The sequence below is a fragment of the Macrosteles quadrilineatus genome, unplaced genomic scaffold, assembly GCF_028750875.1.
Source record: "Macrosteles quadrilineatus isolate MER2022 unplaced genomic scaffold, UCM_ALF_1.0 Scaffold_3__2_contigs__length_128488019, whole genome shotgun sequence".
Lineage (NCBI taxonomy): Eukaryota > Metazoa > Arthropoda > Insecta > Hemiptera > Cicadellidae > Macrosteles > Macrosteles quadrilineatus.
Window position 1 is genome coordinate 23797455 of NW_026542596.1, and position 16849 is coordinate 23814303.

General features: G+C 31.4%; 2 protein-coding genes across 3 annotated transcripts in view; both read right to left on the reverse strand.

The window, feature by feature from the left end:
* Positions 1–16849, reverse strand: part of LOC128990836 (synaptotagmin-5) — a 233353-nt gene that overhangs the window by 69938 nt on the left and 146566 nt on the right. The window lies entirely within an intron of this gene.
* Positions 2336–4480, reverse strand: LOC128990839 (uncharacterized). Its single transcript, XM_054413452.1, has 3 exons — positions 4316–4480; positions 2773–2917; positions 2336–2486 (listed from the first exon to the last, which is right to left on the reverse strand). Exons 1-2 carry the CDS (start codon positions 4414–4416, stop codon positions 2773–2775), a joined length of 246 nt encoding a protein of 81 aa, XP_054269427.1. The 5' UTR covers positions 4417–4480; the 3' UTR covers positions 2336–2486.

Consider the following 16849-nt stretch of genomic DNA (forward strand, 5'->3'; position numbering starts at 1 on the left):
TGTGTTATTACATATGTTGTGAATAAAAACAAATTATTACTGTGTTATTTTCCCCTGTTCAAGAAATCAAATTAATCACTAAAATCTGGTGGAAAAATACATGAACTACAATCATTCATTAGGCGATGGGAACCCCTGGTTGTAGCCTGAAACTAATATATCCTATATCCTTCTTGCACGAACAGCATCAATCAACACCTCCGTATCCATGCTGAACAACTATAAACACTTTACCAACAGACACAACCGATACTACTGTGTCTATGAACCACAACAAACTGAGGCACGCTTGCTTGTAGAAACAAATATTTTTGTTTCGTGATTTGAGAAGCGCAAGCTTGTCCCAGCGTGCGCTTGCTAGTGGCGAGCACTGTAACCACCACTGGTCAAGTCGCCACCGGTTTCCAGTAATCTGCTACAATTTTGTTTCAAAGGGCAAGCTTGGCCAAGCGTGCGCCACCATTTTACTTGCCCAAGCGTGCCTCCAATGTAAACGCAGCCTTAAACTATCGTATTTTAGAAGTTAAATTTTGTCAGCGATTGGAACACAGAACCTTTTAGTCATTTTAAGAGTTAGAAACCTTAAGGAAATCGTATCAAGTTGTAGTTCAAGTTAGTTTGTATGTAGTTCAAGATTTAGTTCACTATTTTAAGTTATTCCTTATGGTCATCTAATTTGTGCAAAGAAAATGGATTATACAGGGTGTTCCGGAACTCTCCAATATTTTAGAGGATTGTTCCTGAGTAAGAAACATATCTAAATATAATACCTATTTAAATTGTCCGGAAGTCCTTAGTTACTCACAGCCACAATTGTTTTTCACTTATAGATTTTTTTTAGTTTATTAAAAATACAAAATTGAAACTTTGCACAAACATTTATGACAACTATAGGCGAAGCTACAAAAAATTATCAACATTTTTCAAATTTGTAAAGCAAAACGGTGGCTATGCAAAACGTTTTTCCATAAATAACTCAAAAACCGTTTATTTTACAAAAGTTTTAAATTTCCGCCATTTTGTTTGATGAGTTTTAAATATGTAAATATTTCTTTTATAGTTTTGTCTAGTTATCATAAATGTTTTTGCAAAGTTTCGATTTCGTATCTTTAACCTATTTTTGGAGAAAAAATATTAAATGAAAAAACAAAATGGCGGATGTGTGAGTAACTAAGGACTTCAGGACAATTTAAATATGATATTTAGATAAGGTTCTTACTCAGGAACAATTCCCTTAAATATTGGTATAGAGTTACGAGACCCCCTGTAGAACAAATTAGTTCAACTATTTTAACTAGGATTAGGATTTATTCCGGACGAGACGTTTATGGTTTACAGGTGTCTTTAAAAATTTATATTCAATCTGTTTGTGCTCTTATATTGGTAAAGGTAAAAACTCAAATAAAAATAAGCACTGTGCTCCATTATTTATAATACATCATAAGTGGTACTTTTTAAGTATCGGTAAAGTAAGACGAATACTGTGTACAACGTATGATATTATTTAAAATGGATACGTCGTTCTAAGAATGCATTTGCCATTGAATTGTCTAATCAAACTCGTATATCGTGTTTTTTCCATGATAAAATATATGTTTAAGGCACAGTTTAAAATACATAAATTATAGTTCGTGATTTTTTATTCATTTAATTTAAAAAGGACAAGTCATTTACTTACATGTGGGGCTGCTTGTCTAATCCTACCACTACAAATGGCTTAAGTCATTCCTATCCTACCGCGAGTTACTCGTAACCATAAACCCAAAGAGAGTTATTTAAAAACAAACAAACTCTTCTACGTTTTCAAACATTCCCTAGACTAAAAGCTAGACGATAATGTTTTTTAAGTGGTTTAAATGGAGTAAGGAACAAATATTTGCCCGAGAAGTGATATTTATGGAATCTCAATGTACAAGTAAATTATTAAACGTGTGAATGCGTGACTTGGTGACAGCGCACGATGCTTAAACTGGTAATGGATCAATTTGCTATTCCATCTGTGTGAATATCAAGAGTCGTAATAAATGGAAGCGTGTCGGTCGATAAAAACCCGTTTGATTCATAGAATTGTATTGTATCAGTTTGACTACGTATCTAACTACACTGATTCAGAAGGTTTGGTAGCACAGTTTATACAAAAATGAGCCAAATGCATCAACATAAATAATTCATCATTTTCCATTTCCTCTGTAAAAGTTAATATAAAAAATTCCTTTGCCATTACTTGAGGTATGTACAAAATTGTTTGTTTTTTGGGCTTAAGAATTAACCTATCCGTGGTTAAATACCAGTGGTATAGAAGGTAACATCACCTTATTATATAGGAGAGTTTGAAGTAATAAACATTTTAAATAGTAAAATTCGTTTATATAGGCTTAATAAAGTACAGTGCTAACAAAATAGTCGTTTCCTCTCAAAAGCTATTTAAGTTTAAGATTCCCGCAATTTTCTTCATTTCCCTTTATATAGCTAGATATCACGATCATCTGTAACAGAGGTAAAAATAAATTCAAATAATTTCATATCTAGCACTTGAAAACCTTTTTCTACACATATTATACGTAAGTTTTATGATTCATGCGTTTTCGTTTCATATCATGTTCGTGTTTCCTATACTGCAACTGAATATAATTTAGTGATTAAATAACCAAAAATAACTTTGTACAAGTTTATATTATGGCAAAAATCGTTCCGGGTACAAAATAACCACCAACTGTAGTTAAGTATAAAAAGTACTTTTTGGAGTGGTAAATAAATAAAGTTGACATTCACCTAGTATCTTGGTGGGGGAGGCTGGTGATGGTGTGGTGGACAGCTTGGAAACCCTGGAGGAGGCGGTGGTGGCGGATGATGATGATGATGATGATGTGGAGGGGGAGGGGGAGGTCCATAGTTCCAGGTTTGCTGTGGCCAGGGACTGAAAAAAATGTGTACACCTGAGAACAAGTCTTGATAAACCACTAATAATAGCCTTCATATATTTATTTATTTAGCTGGGTGTCTAAGTTTGTGTTAAAGTTTTCGCCCAGTAATCAGAAGGCTACTGAGTACTTGTTTCATCATTGGAAAGGTTAGTTTCTTCTATTGGATGACTTAAAACATGGGCCAAGCTGTTTTTGATCATAATTTTTCTTCATTTTCTTGATCACGGTTTTAATACAAGGTATAAAAACCTTGCTTTCATTCGTCGACTCGTATTTCCAAACCCCTCCTAGACGGCCCATATTTGATTGGTGAAGGATAACATCTGTATGGTGTTAAAAAACTCACACAGCGTAAACAATGCAATGCAATCCTTATATAAGCGGTATTTCCTTTGTAAACAATGATATAAGATCAGTGATTGGCTTCTTGAATGCAGTACTTCAGGAAACAGCTGGGTTGATTAAAAACATAGGTTTGCATCAGTTGTTTGTTTGTCTTTGTAATCCAACTGATAACTACGTTTAAGTGCTCTTGTTGATAAATCTAGTTTGGCAATCCCTTGGGAATATCAGTGTGTTGCAAAATTACGTCAGTAAATATGAATGTAGGTTAAATATTTTGGACCATTTCTTTGATATTGGAGAGCAAAACTAAATAGATTTAACTAAACCTTTATAATCTTGTCATATTCTTCTTGACTCTTCGTAATGAACCTTTCTTATAAAGTAAAATGAAAGTTCTATGAACAGATACTTAAAAGGAATTTGTGTACCAAGTTTTTATTCACTTATTCGAGAGAAAAGTTGTATATTAATATAACAAGTTGCCGAGAGTTGACAGTTTTTAAGGTACATTTCCGACAGTACACTTATCAAAATACTGACATATGTAGCATTATTTGTTTGTACAAGGTTTCTATCCCACAAAGATTTTATTTACTTTTCTCAAACATGTTTATATTACGAATTTTTTTATTAAAAAGTACTTTAGAAAATAGTTATAACGTAAAATAGTTTAAGATTATAGTTAGGGTTCCCCTAAAAACACACATAAACTACAGATGTTAAAAAATCACAAATAAGAACCCCGTAATTATTTTGCCTTAGATATTAAATTGTTTTATCTCACCTAACTAACATATTCGGACCAGTATTTCAATTAATACATTTCTATTCAACATTAGTACCTCAAAATATAAGCATAACATGTTTTTCTAAAATGAATTTTTTTGAAAAAAAAACCAATGCTGCAAACAAAACTAACTCTAAATTGCCATAAATGTACACAAATATCTTTTCTTTAGGTCTTAGATGTAAACAGCAGTGTGATTAATATATTTCTTTTGATTTAAAATGGATTTTTTTATTTATTAACAAAAATCATGACATACCTGGAGCATGGAGGAGGTGGTGGTGGGGGAGGACGACAAGTCGCGCAACAACAGTCGTGATGATGACGATGATGATGATGATGTGGATGATCGTTACCCATAGTGTCAACCCTGAATTTTAAAATCGTTACTTACAACAGTCAAATAACCACACCACTGGTGACACAACTGTGTTGTAAACACGCTATACCAAGAAGGCACTTTGATTGCACTTATCGGTTCAGATAAGATAGGATTAGGTAAGGAATTTTTGGTAATAGAATGACTAAATGTGATTGAGCCACGTTGAAAAAGGTGTGTTATCTTACGGTGAGTAATGCTACTATTGTTTGCTAATTATTCTGAAATGGAATAATAGAGTAATATAATTTACAAAAAAGCTTAACGCATTAGCATATACATCTGACACAATCCTAGGGTAAAAAAACAAATTATGATATGGTTAAGCTGAAAACAAAAAATTGCTTTTAGGGATAATCCATAAATGTATTTAATTTATTAAGTGTTGCTTTCCTCTCTACAATTAAGATAGGTAGCTTCTTTGCCTCTAAAACCGTCGAATTTTTATTTTCTATCGTTTAAACACTCATATTTTTGTCGTTAAACGATTGACATTAATTATCAATAGCCTATATGGAATCAACCAGTGACTGGTTACATACAACAGTTATTAGGCATTGTCATTTATGGATCCTATTTGAGTCCATTATTTGTAGAGTTCAATCCAAAGTTACTAAACGAAGGCCTTAGTTGTATTTGTGGATCACCAAATAATAAAAGAGCGATAAGCTGAATGTCGGATTGTGTGCACTGCACTTCTAACGTTCTTAAAAGTAATTGTAGGATTTGTCTTTCTTAGTTGAAAACCAAAGTAAATTAATTACTAATCTATTTCAAATTTGTTTCTACTACAATGTATTCCTGGAATGTAAATCAAGTAAAATTAAAAAGGACGAATCGATCGAAAATAATTGGATTAATCTGGGAATACAAATTGATACTACAATAATACTCGTATAAACAATACATTTTAAGGCAGGAATTTCTTTGGACTATTATTTCTTATTTATTGTACCCCTTTACTCGAGTTATTTCTACGCTATGGCATTGAAATAGAACATGATTCCGGGGATACGGGCGTGTTGTAAATTGGATATGAAATTTCCCTGAATGACAGGATGTTACCGGGGCAATATTAGAGATTTGTATGGTTGAATAATTCTAATATATAATATGATTTGGGGTTTTAGATCGTGTGTAAGCCTCTTGATAATTCAACGATTAACTTAAGTAACATACACTGTTTTCGTCCATCGTGGCTATTGTAGAAGCATATTAAGAGAAAAGAATAAACATAGAGTTATAAAAATGGTCTGCACAAAACACAATCATAATACAATAAATTCAGTACCCAAGCATACTTTACACATCGGCTTTATTTTTACTCAAGCTTCATACAAGTTTTTATTACACTACTATATTGTTAGGCAATATAAAAAAAATATCGCAAGTCTTTGACACGGTTAAAAACGTCCTTCATTGTTCAGTAGCTAACACAATTTAGATTTCGTTATATATATCTATACCATATTCAACAAACTAAAATAGTTTTACGGTTTTAACCGGGGAACCAAATAAAAAATGTAAGCATACAAACTTACAATGGGATTAAAAATTATCTATTTCTAAAAGAATAAATGCAAACAAAGAACACATCTGGCGCAGCATTGTGTCACGTCTTGGGTCTTTGTTTTGCAATTTTATTTCCGGGACCGCTATTAAAGATAAACAATCTTATTTTTATACCCTTCTAGACTTGTTTCTTCATACTGTCCTGAGGCATCTTTTAAAAGCATATACTAATGGTATTCTATGTTACAAAGATTTCATAAACTGTATTGTTGTGCAATATATACTTAACGAAATGTTATCATGTCTAGGCGGATCGTTTTGTTTAAAATATTATGTTGGTTTATTCCACACTATCTATATTTTATTTGATAGATTACGTGTTTCCTATGCTAAACTAAATGATTTATTACATGGAATTTCCGTGTGGGTTTTATCACAGAAAACATACTACTATAACCCAGAATGCCAACCGCATGGTAAAAATCATTTAGTGTTTTGAGAGAGCTTTGCCTGTCAATCGTGGGCAGCGCCACCAACGTTGCCATGCACTCAGCATAGCAACGCTGGTGGCGCTGCCTACGAATTAACAGGCAAAACTCTCTCAAAACTCTTAATGCTTTTTACTATGCGGTTGACATTCTGGGTTATAGTAGTATGTTTTCTGTGGTTTTATTTAAGTTGTCACCTATCAACAGCATTCACCTGTTTTCGGACAGTATTTTAGGTGTGAAAAAATTGCCAATGCAACTTCAAATAAGTGTTCGAGCCTGTTGTATGATAAATAAGAATTTCAATTTAGTGGTGTGTTTCTAGGTAGGAGAGCATTAATGTAATAATGGATTGGAACATTTAAACCGAAGGATATACAAACAATACTTGATGCTTTTATAAATAATATCATTAGATTTTGTCAACGATAAATGGTACAAATGTAAACTTGTTCTCTAAAAGCTATATTAAGAGACAAAAACATGTATCATGTGAAAACAAAAATTGTGTTACCTGAAATGGGAAAAAGAAAGGTTTTGTGTTAATTAAAGCACCCTTTTACAGGATCAGACACAAAGGTGATATACCTTAGGTCACAAAAAGAATTACTCTTTATACAGAATTAAAATTTTTTTCGCTTTTTTACCGATCCCTTAAAAAACAATGATACTTAAAATATGTTTTACTGTACAATTTCAAAAAAGGTTTTGCTTGCATATAGTTACTGTTTGATTGAAATTTTAAAGTATTAACAGTTTGATTGATCAGGTTTGTTTGTTAATGCACAGTTTGTATTATGTACCCTATACGTACCTAAATAGCCATATTTCTACAGTAAAAACAATCATCTTCATAATTTGTTTAAGCTGTAAATAAAAATCTTAATCAGTGAAATGTTATACAAAATTTTTCTTAAGTCATTACAGGAAGAACTTAGATATTGTTCAAAGATTTTACAAAATTAAGTTTTAAATTACCCTATTCTTCTTTTATATATTAAATACAATATTTTATTTCAAATAATACGGGGTTTCGCGATAGATCTGTTATATTATCTTGAATATTGTAGTATTAATGACAAATATGAGGAATAGTAATTTTTGTGATAAAAGATTTTATCCTACAGCACAAAGCCTATATATAAACAGAGTACATATAGTAATATATAAAGGAAGACTTTGTAGCACTTTGGCGTTGCCTCCTAACCACGGTTTATGTTAGGGACTTTAGTGTTGTGTATCGGATACATGGACTTGCCTACTTGGACACCTGTAACAGCTTTTAGCTCAGAGGCTTAGTAAAAAATACTATTTGTGAGAATATCTAGTGCTATATAATAAAGTCTACCATTTGTATCACAATGTATTGGTCCACTGTAGACACCACAGTTAAATTTTTCTGTACTGAAAACTCTCTGACAAATACCAAGATTAATAAGGATCGCCTTTACTTAGTGACAGGAAACACTTTTTACTTATAATTATTAAGGATGAACTTATAAGTTATATTGTTTACCTTATTAGTCATAGCCTATAACATGCTATAACCTATTTGGCCATGTTAAATTACATCGGTTTTAAATAAATGTATATCTCCATACAGTACGTATAATCTACCATATAACTATAACCTATCAAAACAACTGTTGTTTAACACTAGGCTAAGAATATATTATTACTAACTTATTTTTATTTTCAAAGATAAAGTAAGGTAAGTTTTAGTTTCAAAGTGTTCGTATATTATATGCGAATATATCAAAAATTAATTATATGGTATATCACAACTCCCCTTCAACAAGTTTATTCGCAATACCGAGAGTAGATACAACATTTTATATTATAAGACCCTCCGCAACATTTGGGTATTATGGTGGGCAACAAAAGACACCCAAATATATATTGTTGTAAAAAGATTTTGCTTTTGAACACCAGAATTTCGATTAGGTATTCTAGTCAGCACTTCAATAGAATTAGAAAGTCTTACATTACTTTTAAAATATTGTACATTTATGATCATTGATCATGTATGCTATTACTTTGGAATTTATGGCATTTACCAGGTTATAACTCTACTAAGTTAAACAGAACAAAGCTTTAAGAATGAATAATCTTATTTATAAATAAAATCAGTTTGAATTTAATTATACTTTCATTGATTTGTTGGTATGAAGTTTTGAAAAGTAATCAATTATAAAAAACCCAATATTTGAACTTAAGTTCATTGATCTATGCTAATTCTGTTCAGTAATCATAATTTTTTTTTTTATAAGAATAAGTCCCTAGAATAGCTATCCTAGACGTCTAGTCATTAAAGATTTTTTTTTTTATTTTGTTCATTTGAACTTTAATCCAAAATTTGATAATTAACTACATCGATAAAGATGCTTTAAAATTTGTATGAATCAGAAATAAATAAATTTTAGCTTAAAGTTTAGAGCGCTAAGTTCAGTTTGTTGTCAATAAAAGACAAACATATTTTCCAGATGTGTTCCTTTCTCGCATTTACTACTTGTTTCATTCAACTTGATATACAATATACAGACCTGCATCATTCAGGGTTACTTTCTATAACCTTGGAAAACACTTTTTAACAGTAGGCAATCTCGTAAATCTATTGTAATTTATTACAAATGGAGGATAAACCTAGTATAACCAAACAGCTTAGCAAAGGAAGCTTCCAAGACCTTTTAATTTTATTACCTATGCGTGAAAAAGGATAGTTCAAAGGAAACTGATATTACTACTTATATTAAAATATACCTATGTTGAGATTGAAGAAAGCCAACTTAGTAGACTTTTGTTCAATTGATCACCAAACGAATTATAAGTATGTCAATGATCCATGTCACCAAAGCTAATAGAAACTTGTGACAAGTTCTATTCAATTACGAAAAAAGTGTTGTTTTCAGTCCATCCTACCAGACGTAGTTCATTATAGCCTCATATAATTAATTAAACGATTTTAGGGTTAATTTTTGCCAACACTAAATAGTACATATTAGGAGTACAGTTAAGTACATGTGTACTTAATTGTGATATATGACAGTTTAAATGTTGAGTTTCTTTATTCTTTCACTCTATTCATGAATTTTTCTTTTGTAATTTGTTGAGCATTTACTTGTTCTTATTAGAATTGTTAAAAATATAAATATAGGCCTACAGCCTGTTTAACTTCTTAATGAACTCTAGGGTGAAATAAACTTGCAAAATTGAAGACATAATCCAAATATTTACGAACGTACAGTAATTCTAAAGAAGAGATAGTACACTGTCTCAATTAAGGAAGCATATTATCTACTGTATTACGAAGGGGCGTTTCGCTGTATTTGGTAGTTGACATAGGAAGGTGATCACGGCGAGGGTTAAAACTCTAGTTACCAAAAGTCCTCGCTTCTCCCACGGTATACCGGTGCAAGGGCGTTTTTCATGCAATTATGAATTAATCGCTTACCACAATAAATTGTTAAACTCTACAACTTAAAGTAGGTTACTGTTGGATTAGAGTAATTCATGTGAAAATAAATAAGTTAGCGCTTCCCCCCCCCCCCAAGAAACTTATATCCGAGACTTAAAAGGTAAATGAGTGGGAAATAATCAATTACCTTTGGCCTTAATATGCAGTAGGCCTGCATGTGGCAAAACTATTTAGATTCAAAGTAAATAAATGTAGGTATTGAAATCTACATTCTTACATTAATTCTTTTAATTTATAAGAGTTAAAATAGTAGGTTGAAACATCAATCAAAACTGGTATTTAGTATGTAGAAGTAAAATATATTGTGTTCCTCCTAAGAGGTTAAGGAACGATTGTAACTCACCTAATCATACAGTTTATCACCAACTAATGTGAATGGTAGAGTTAAAAATGCTTCAATAAAATCATTTCAATTTAAGTTGCATTCTTTCTGTGTGACTGATTCTTATAGTTGGACAAAGAACACAATCTATAAATTTACGAATGATTTGCCTGTTTGACTCCAAACTAGATTTGCAATGATAAGTAGAACAATCGTCCTCTCGTTTGCTTAACAAATCCGACTAGATCGAAGCTGTGTCACTAAAGAGATAAAAACTCCACTTCTAAGCGTTTTTATCTTTACTCTGATATACCCTTCTTTAACATAGTTAGGGATTAATTATTGTGATATTGTATACACATTTTTCCACCAAGCTTTAGAGTGTATCAAACTGACTGTGAAGTATTTTTTTTTTAAGAAAGTTATAGTTACAAGGTTTAAAGGTATTGCAATTATTAGTACACATTTGTTTTTTAAGTTTGTTTAAAACATAGGCATTTAAGAATACGATGAATATTAAACTAGTTCTAAGTAAGTATTTTTTATAACTATCATATGTATACATGAAATCAAGTGGTTAATAAATAGCTATCCAACGAAAAAAAACCTCAGAATCAGCTCAATACTCGGCAAAAATCTCGATGTTCCATATCCACTGAAGTGTCTAAGTGGTTTACACTTTTATTTTAGGGTTATCGCGGACATTCTTAGTAAGATACAGGTTTTCACGACGACTCGGAATCGTAATGAATTTTACTACAAATCGTTAAAATGACAAACTTGCCGTCACAAAAAATTTACCTTTTAATATTGTTACTGTTGCTATTAATGTTATCTAGACCTTTGTACAGAGTAATTAAAGCCCTAAACCTCCTTTAGAGATATTTTTATATATATTTATATGATAACAATAACAAAGTGTAACATAATAATGGGTGTTGCAAGACTGGTAGTCAGTGGCTTGGACTCGTGCGGCAGGGGCCAGTTTGATTCCCAACACACCCGCAAAACATATGGCTTTGGACCGCTTTCCCGAAAAGCTTTTGAATAACACTCTCTATGTTATAACCACTGAAAAACCCACCGGCGTATACAAAAAAGGGGGCTTTATATTGTTGTCTAAAAATTGACTACCGGAACATGGGTTGCTAATAAACCAGACTAGACCACAACTAGACTAAATAAACCAATGGAGAGAATATAACCATTATTTAGATGGATATAGAAGAGTGTGAATCTTAAGGAATGGTTAGTCGAGAAGGTGTTAGAACAGCAGACCATAAATTGTGGTAACTGTTGCAACCCATGGTGGAAGGAAAAGACATAGGTGTGCTACTCCCGTCATATTCTGACGTCACTCGAAATGCAAACAAAAGATCACCTGATTGTAACTGTCAAATTAGTATGTATTTGTTTTGATTAGATTGTTATTGTTTTTTTTTTTTTTTTACACACATTATAAAAACAATAACAACCAATTCAAAACAAATAGATATACTAATTTGACAAGTTAGTACAATCAGGTGATCTTCTGTTTGCAATCAGAGTGACGTCAGAATATGACGGGAATAGCACGGGCGGGAATAGTGTTTTTTCCTTCCACCATGGTTGCAACCCATGTTATCGTACCAAGAGTGATTTCCACTTACATAAATCATTTCAACTGTATTTAAAATTGTACTAAGCCTTTGTTATTCAAAAGTAAATATTCTATTATTTTGCTAACAAAAGTATTAAACACAGCTAACATTGTAAGCAAGACCTTCATTGTTAACCTTCCTTGTTTAGTTGTTTAACACTTTACGTTTAAAAACTTTATTTCCCTAGGTAAGTGTAATTAATTGGACTTTTAACAGCAGTTTCATGAAACTATATAAATAATGAATTTATGACACCTATGATAGGAATACCTTGGTGTTACTCTTTCTCTAAAATCACGTATAGTGTTCATTTGACCTTGTTAGTGAAAGTGCATGATGATAACCCGGAATGAGTTAAATGGGCTAGCACATTAATGATAGCCCCCACAATACGAACCGTATAATGAGCTTAATTATGTAAAACAACTTTTCAATTTGTTAAAGTAGTTTGATTAGTTATTCAAATAATACAGTTGTTTAGTACTAAAAGTATTAATAAACATGCTAGCTATTTACATTCACATGCTATGGAGAGAAACTCCTATTAAACATCTAGTAAATCTACCTACTTGACAACTTAAGGAATAGGTAAACATATTACAGTGAATATTTTGTCAATTATGAAACCAACTACGGACTTTTGTATATTTGAATTTACCTCCTATACCGTTGATGTTTTGAAAATATTTTTCTCTTCTACATAGATAAAGTGAAATCATTAAAAATAACATATAAATGTATGTGAATTAATTTAGTAGCAGTTCAATTAATCAAAATCGTCGACAGTGTAAACGATTTTTTTTGTCAATATTTTATCCAGTTATGGGTTAAAATGTTGATAAGATTTGACCTTTCATAGTGCCAACGTTCTTAACCCTTCAAAATGAAAATGACCTTAGTACATAAAAAATATGTTGAGGTTTAACATAGAGAAAAAGCTAAAAAGAGTTACGGATAAAATTGAGTGTATATGAAATAATATACGGCATATTATTAATAGTAATAGATATTTACTATGTCTTGCAATTAAACTGGGTACCGGTAGGTGTCATTTAAATTTCGGAATTTTAGAATTTTAATAATAATACCACCGCGTTAAACTCAATTACATCAGTAAAATTAGCCCATAACCGAGCGCGCAGGGGTATGACATACCCCCACGTACGTTAATTTTAAGCCCCCACTCGGTTAAAGGTTAAACTGTTTTTGAATATACGAAATAAATAAATCATATCCACTAGTAAAACATAAAATAGCAAATTTTTAGCAAGTGCATATATTTCATTAGTAATTAATAATTATCAAACGGTTATAACGTTGTGTATGAGTTATGCTGTCACTCAAAGAGGCTCATTTTCCACGTCATGGTTTCATTGTGGATAATTAAGATAACACTACACAAAGGTAACAATATGTTCAATAATGAAACCACACAAAAGCCAACAAGCGCTACTCACACAGTCACTCGGCTCTTCATAGCAAGTGATTGATTGTTCACAACCATAGCATCATCAACAATGCGTATCATTGTTCCAAACATATCCAAATTATAAGCAAGCGACTTGAGCTAATGCAGGTAGTCAAAGTGCAAATATAGTGTCTCCCAAATCTGCGATGTGGATTCTAGCAGGTTGGTATACAGTTTTGCTTTAAGTTTTGGAATAAATAATTACCACTATACGATTTTTGTACACCTTGTAGGAATATTTGTTTTCAATTTGGTAACATAATGTACTCGGTTTATTGTATTGATTGTGTATGTGTTTTTAACCACACAAAATATATCTGAGATGGCTTATCCACATATTGCGATTGATTGAACTCGAATGAGAAAAAGTTTTGTCTGGAGAAGATGAAACGAATAGTAAGGATTCGTGACTTGACAGCTTAAAGAATTGTGATCTCGGTTATAGTAGATTGAGTTCGGAGTAAGTAGATGAAATACCACAACATAAATAAGTAGAATAATAATTATTATAGTAACAAATATTGATAAAAACAGTAATCAAAAACTCGCCCATTTCCACTTGATAAACAGTATTAACAATAATGTTGTTTTTCTGACAAAATATCTTTGAAAATACCTGCCTGGTTTATATACAAACCTTAAAAATATTAGTTAATAGTCAGTGAACATTCTACCCTTGTACATGTAATTTTTTGAATTTCTATATGCGTCTTGGCAACTTGGCTTTAAGTAATTAACTTATAACTTTAATTTTTTTTGTTTATGTTTAGAAACCCCACAAACAACCATTAACAAGTTATCACTTTCAAAGACTTAAGCATCTTATCGGCTTTGAACTCCAGAATCCTAAACACAAGCAGTAGCTCGTTACAGTTTTAAGCACCGGTACTTAGAAAATATATTTTGTTAATAAGATACTTAGTGAGCCACACCCATGGATTAAATAAAATATACATAGTTATAATGGAGGCTTAACTCTCCTACTGCCCGTATTAATCGTAGCTGATTGGGCTAAACGTAGCCTAATATTAGTGATGACTAAATGTTCCTATGAACTTACGATATGAAAGCATGACTTACTAAAGATCCTACACATTTTTTGACCTGAAATATTGGTACATTTGATATTATGGTCTTTTTAGTATGTAGATGCGATGGAGACTTATTCATTCTTTGCAATTTCTCTCTAAACGTACTAGTTTACGAGCTACAAGATGCAGAATGGACACCAAAAGCCGTTTTTTCTTAGGTTTAACATACTGTAACACCTAAACGAGTGGCTTTAAAGAAAAAAAGTCACGAGTAAAAATATTTTTAAATCTCATTTAAATTCTAAAACAATCGTAAAATACAGGGTGTTTTATAAGAAATAACTAATAAAAAAGTTAGCTTTTGGTTCAATTTAGGCGAGACACCCTGTATAATCTGTTAATCATGTATGCTTGTCTTTTATTAATTTTGTAATAATAATTTACCCTGCATCACTGAAAACTTAGTTTGGTTGCTTTTACATTATACATTTCTAAAATAAAGCCGTCGAGACATAGTTTCATAAAATAAGTTTTCGTTTATTTAAACTCATGCGTAATAGGTCTTAATTACGAAATCCTAAGACTACATAAAAGCATTCCATGGCTTCATTTCAAGCACGAACCCTCTTATGTGTATAATATTTACCAAAGATTTTATTCATAGATAACGAAAGAAAAGTTGTTCATCTACCACTGTCGAAGCTTGTTAAATATGGTATCAAGAGATAAAACTGTGAGAAATACCTTTATATCTTTACGAAGATCCATTCAGTTTTTGATTGAACTTGAACAAGATGAGCAAAGAAGCGATGGTCTGGCCAGAGTGATGAAAATCGTACAACCACATACGAAAGATGACGTTTAAAAATTACTGTTGTTGTATAGCATGTAATTCTTCATTGATTTAAATTAAAACTCTTCTTCGTTTATAAAAAGAAAGCAATTCACTACTCATGAATATTCTGGACTGTACTCGAAAATTAATATTTACTTTTAATAACAATAAAAATATCTTCTTGGACCCTTGCTTGACACTTGGTACGTAAAATTGTTAATTAATATTTAGATGAGAAATATTGCAATTGTAGTGGTAAGAGAGCGATTTAAGTATTTAATATGAGAAAACACAAGGTGGCCAGTAGTGAGTTTTGGATAGTGATGTCATCATATCAGCTGTTGAATCCTTTCAATAACTGAAGTAAAACACTTGACTTGAGTATACCACTTGATTAATTGTTTATATTTGATAGTATTATTGTTCATATGTTATTAAATAAATATTTTATTCATTTTCCTTAGTTGAATTATTAAATATTCAACACTGCTGAATATTAATTAATTACTGAATAGTAATAGTTTAACATTCAAACAGCCTTATTATGTGGATAAATATAGTGCACACGTATAAATATCTAACTAAATTACACTGGTATAACTAATCAATACTACTACTATAATTAATTTATTACTAGTATAGTAAATTCGTATTTAAGTTTCTTTGACACTAAAAATTATAAATCTTGATTATTAATGTTATTTTTTTTATTTATATTTTTATATATTTTTATTATATGTTTATTATTTTATATGTTATTTTTTATTTTATGAATTACAAATAGTTTATGGCTTTTATTTACTTCGTAAAAAATAATAATATGGTGATTCGTTTAATAACTTTGTTCTATGCAAAGTGGTATTTTTGATGGATTTGCTCAAGAGTAAGAACTAGTTGTAGCTAGAGAGTTGCAGCTCTATTGGAGCTGAGAGTTGATATCAGCGAATATGCTTACATCCCTCAGATGATATATTGGAACAGTTTGATACGGTAAAATATGACTATGAAATTGGCCCCCGTTTGTTTCGAACCGAAGGAAAATGTGTTTCAACTAATTTAAGAGCTCTTTATCTTTAATTGCTAGTAAATATATTCTTGCCATGTATTTCTTTCCAAATCAACCTTTGTTTCTAAAACTAAGTAAAACATTGATAGTATTTATTAAATTAACTATTGTTTGCTTCTGCGGACTCTCAAAGCTTGTACAACCCCGGAGTAGTTAGATTGAACTAATAGGAGAAGTTTTACACCTTCCACAGCTTGAACACTAACTACTTCTGAAACTACATACATCAGTCTTTACAACTTGAAAGTACCATTCTAGAAGGCTTTTGACACTATTGTGTGTACTGTTTATTTATTAGTTGAGATATGTTGTATCTGAATTCGTGAATCACTAATCACAGTATCTTTTAGGAATTTTGGGAACTTAGAAAAATGAATCTAATGGTGTTTTCCCCTTCTTGTAACAAGGCTCTGATTCGGAATTGTTCACACTACTTCAGGCTGGACCTAGAGGTTGCAATATAATTCCCTAGATATAATCAATTGGTGATTACCAGGATTTGAATCCAGGACCTTGCAGACTTAAGTCCCCCGCTCTACCACTAGACCAGCAGACTCACACGAAGTCCAAGGGATGG

Coding starts and splice junctions, on each gene's coding strand:
- LOC128990839 (XM_054413452.1), bottom strand. CDS start 4,416: ATGGGTAACGATCATCCACATCATCATCATCATCGTCATCATCACGAC. Junction 2,918..4,315: donor CCACCTCCTCCATGCTCCAG/GTATGTCATGAT, acceptor CATTTTTTTCAG/TCCCTGGCCACAGCAAACCT.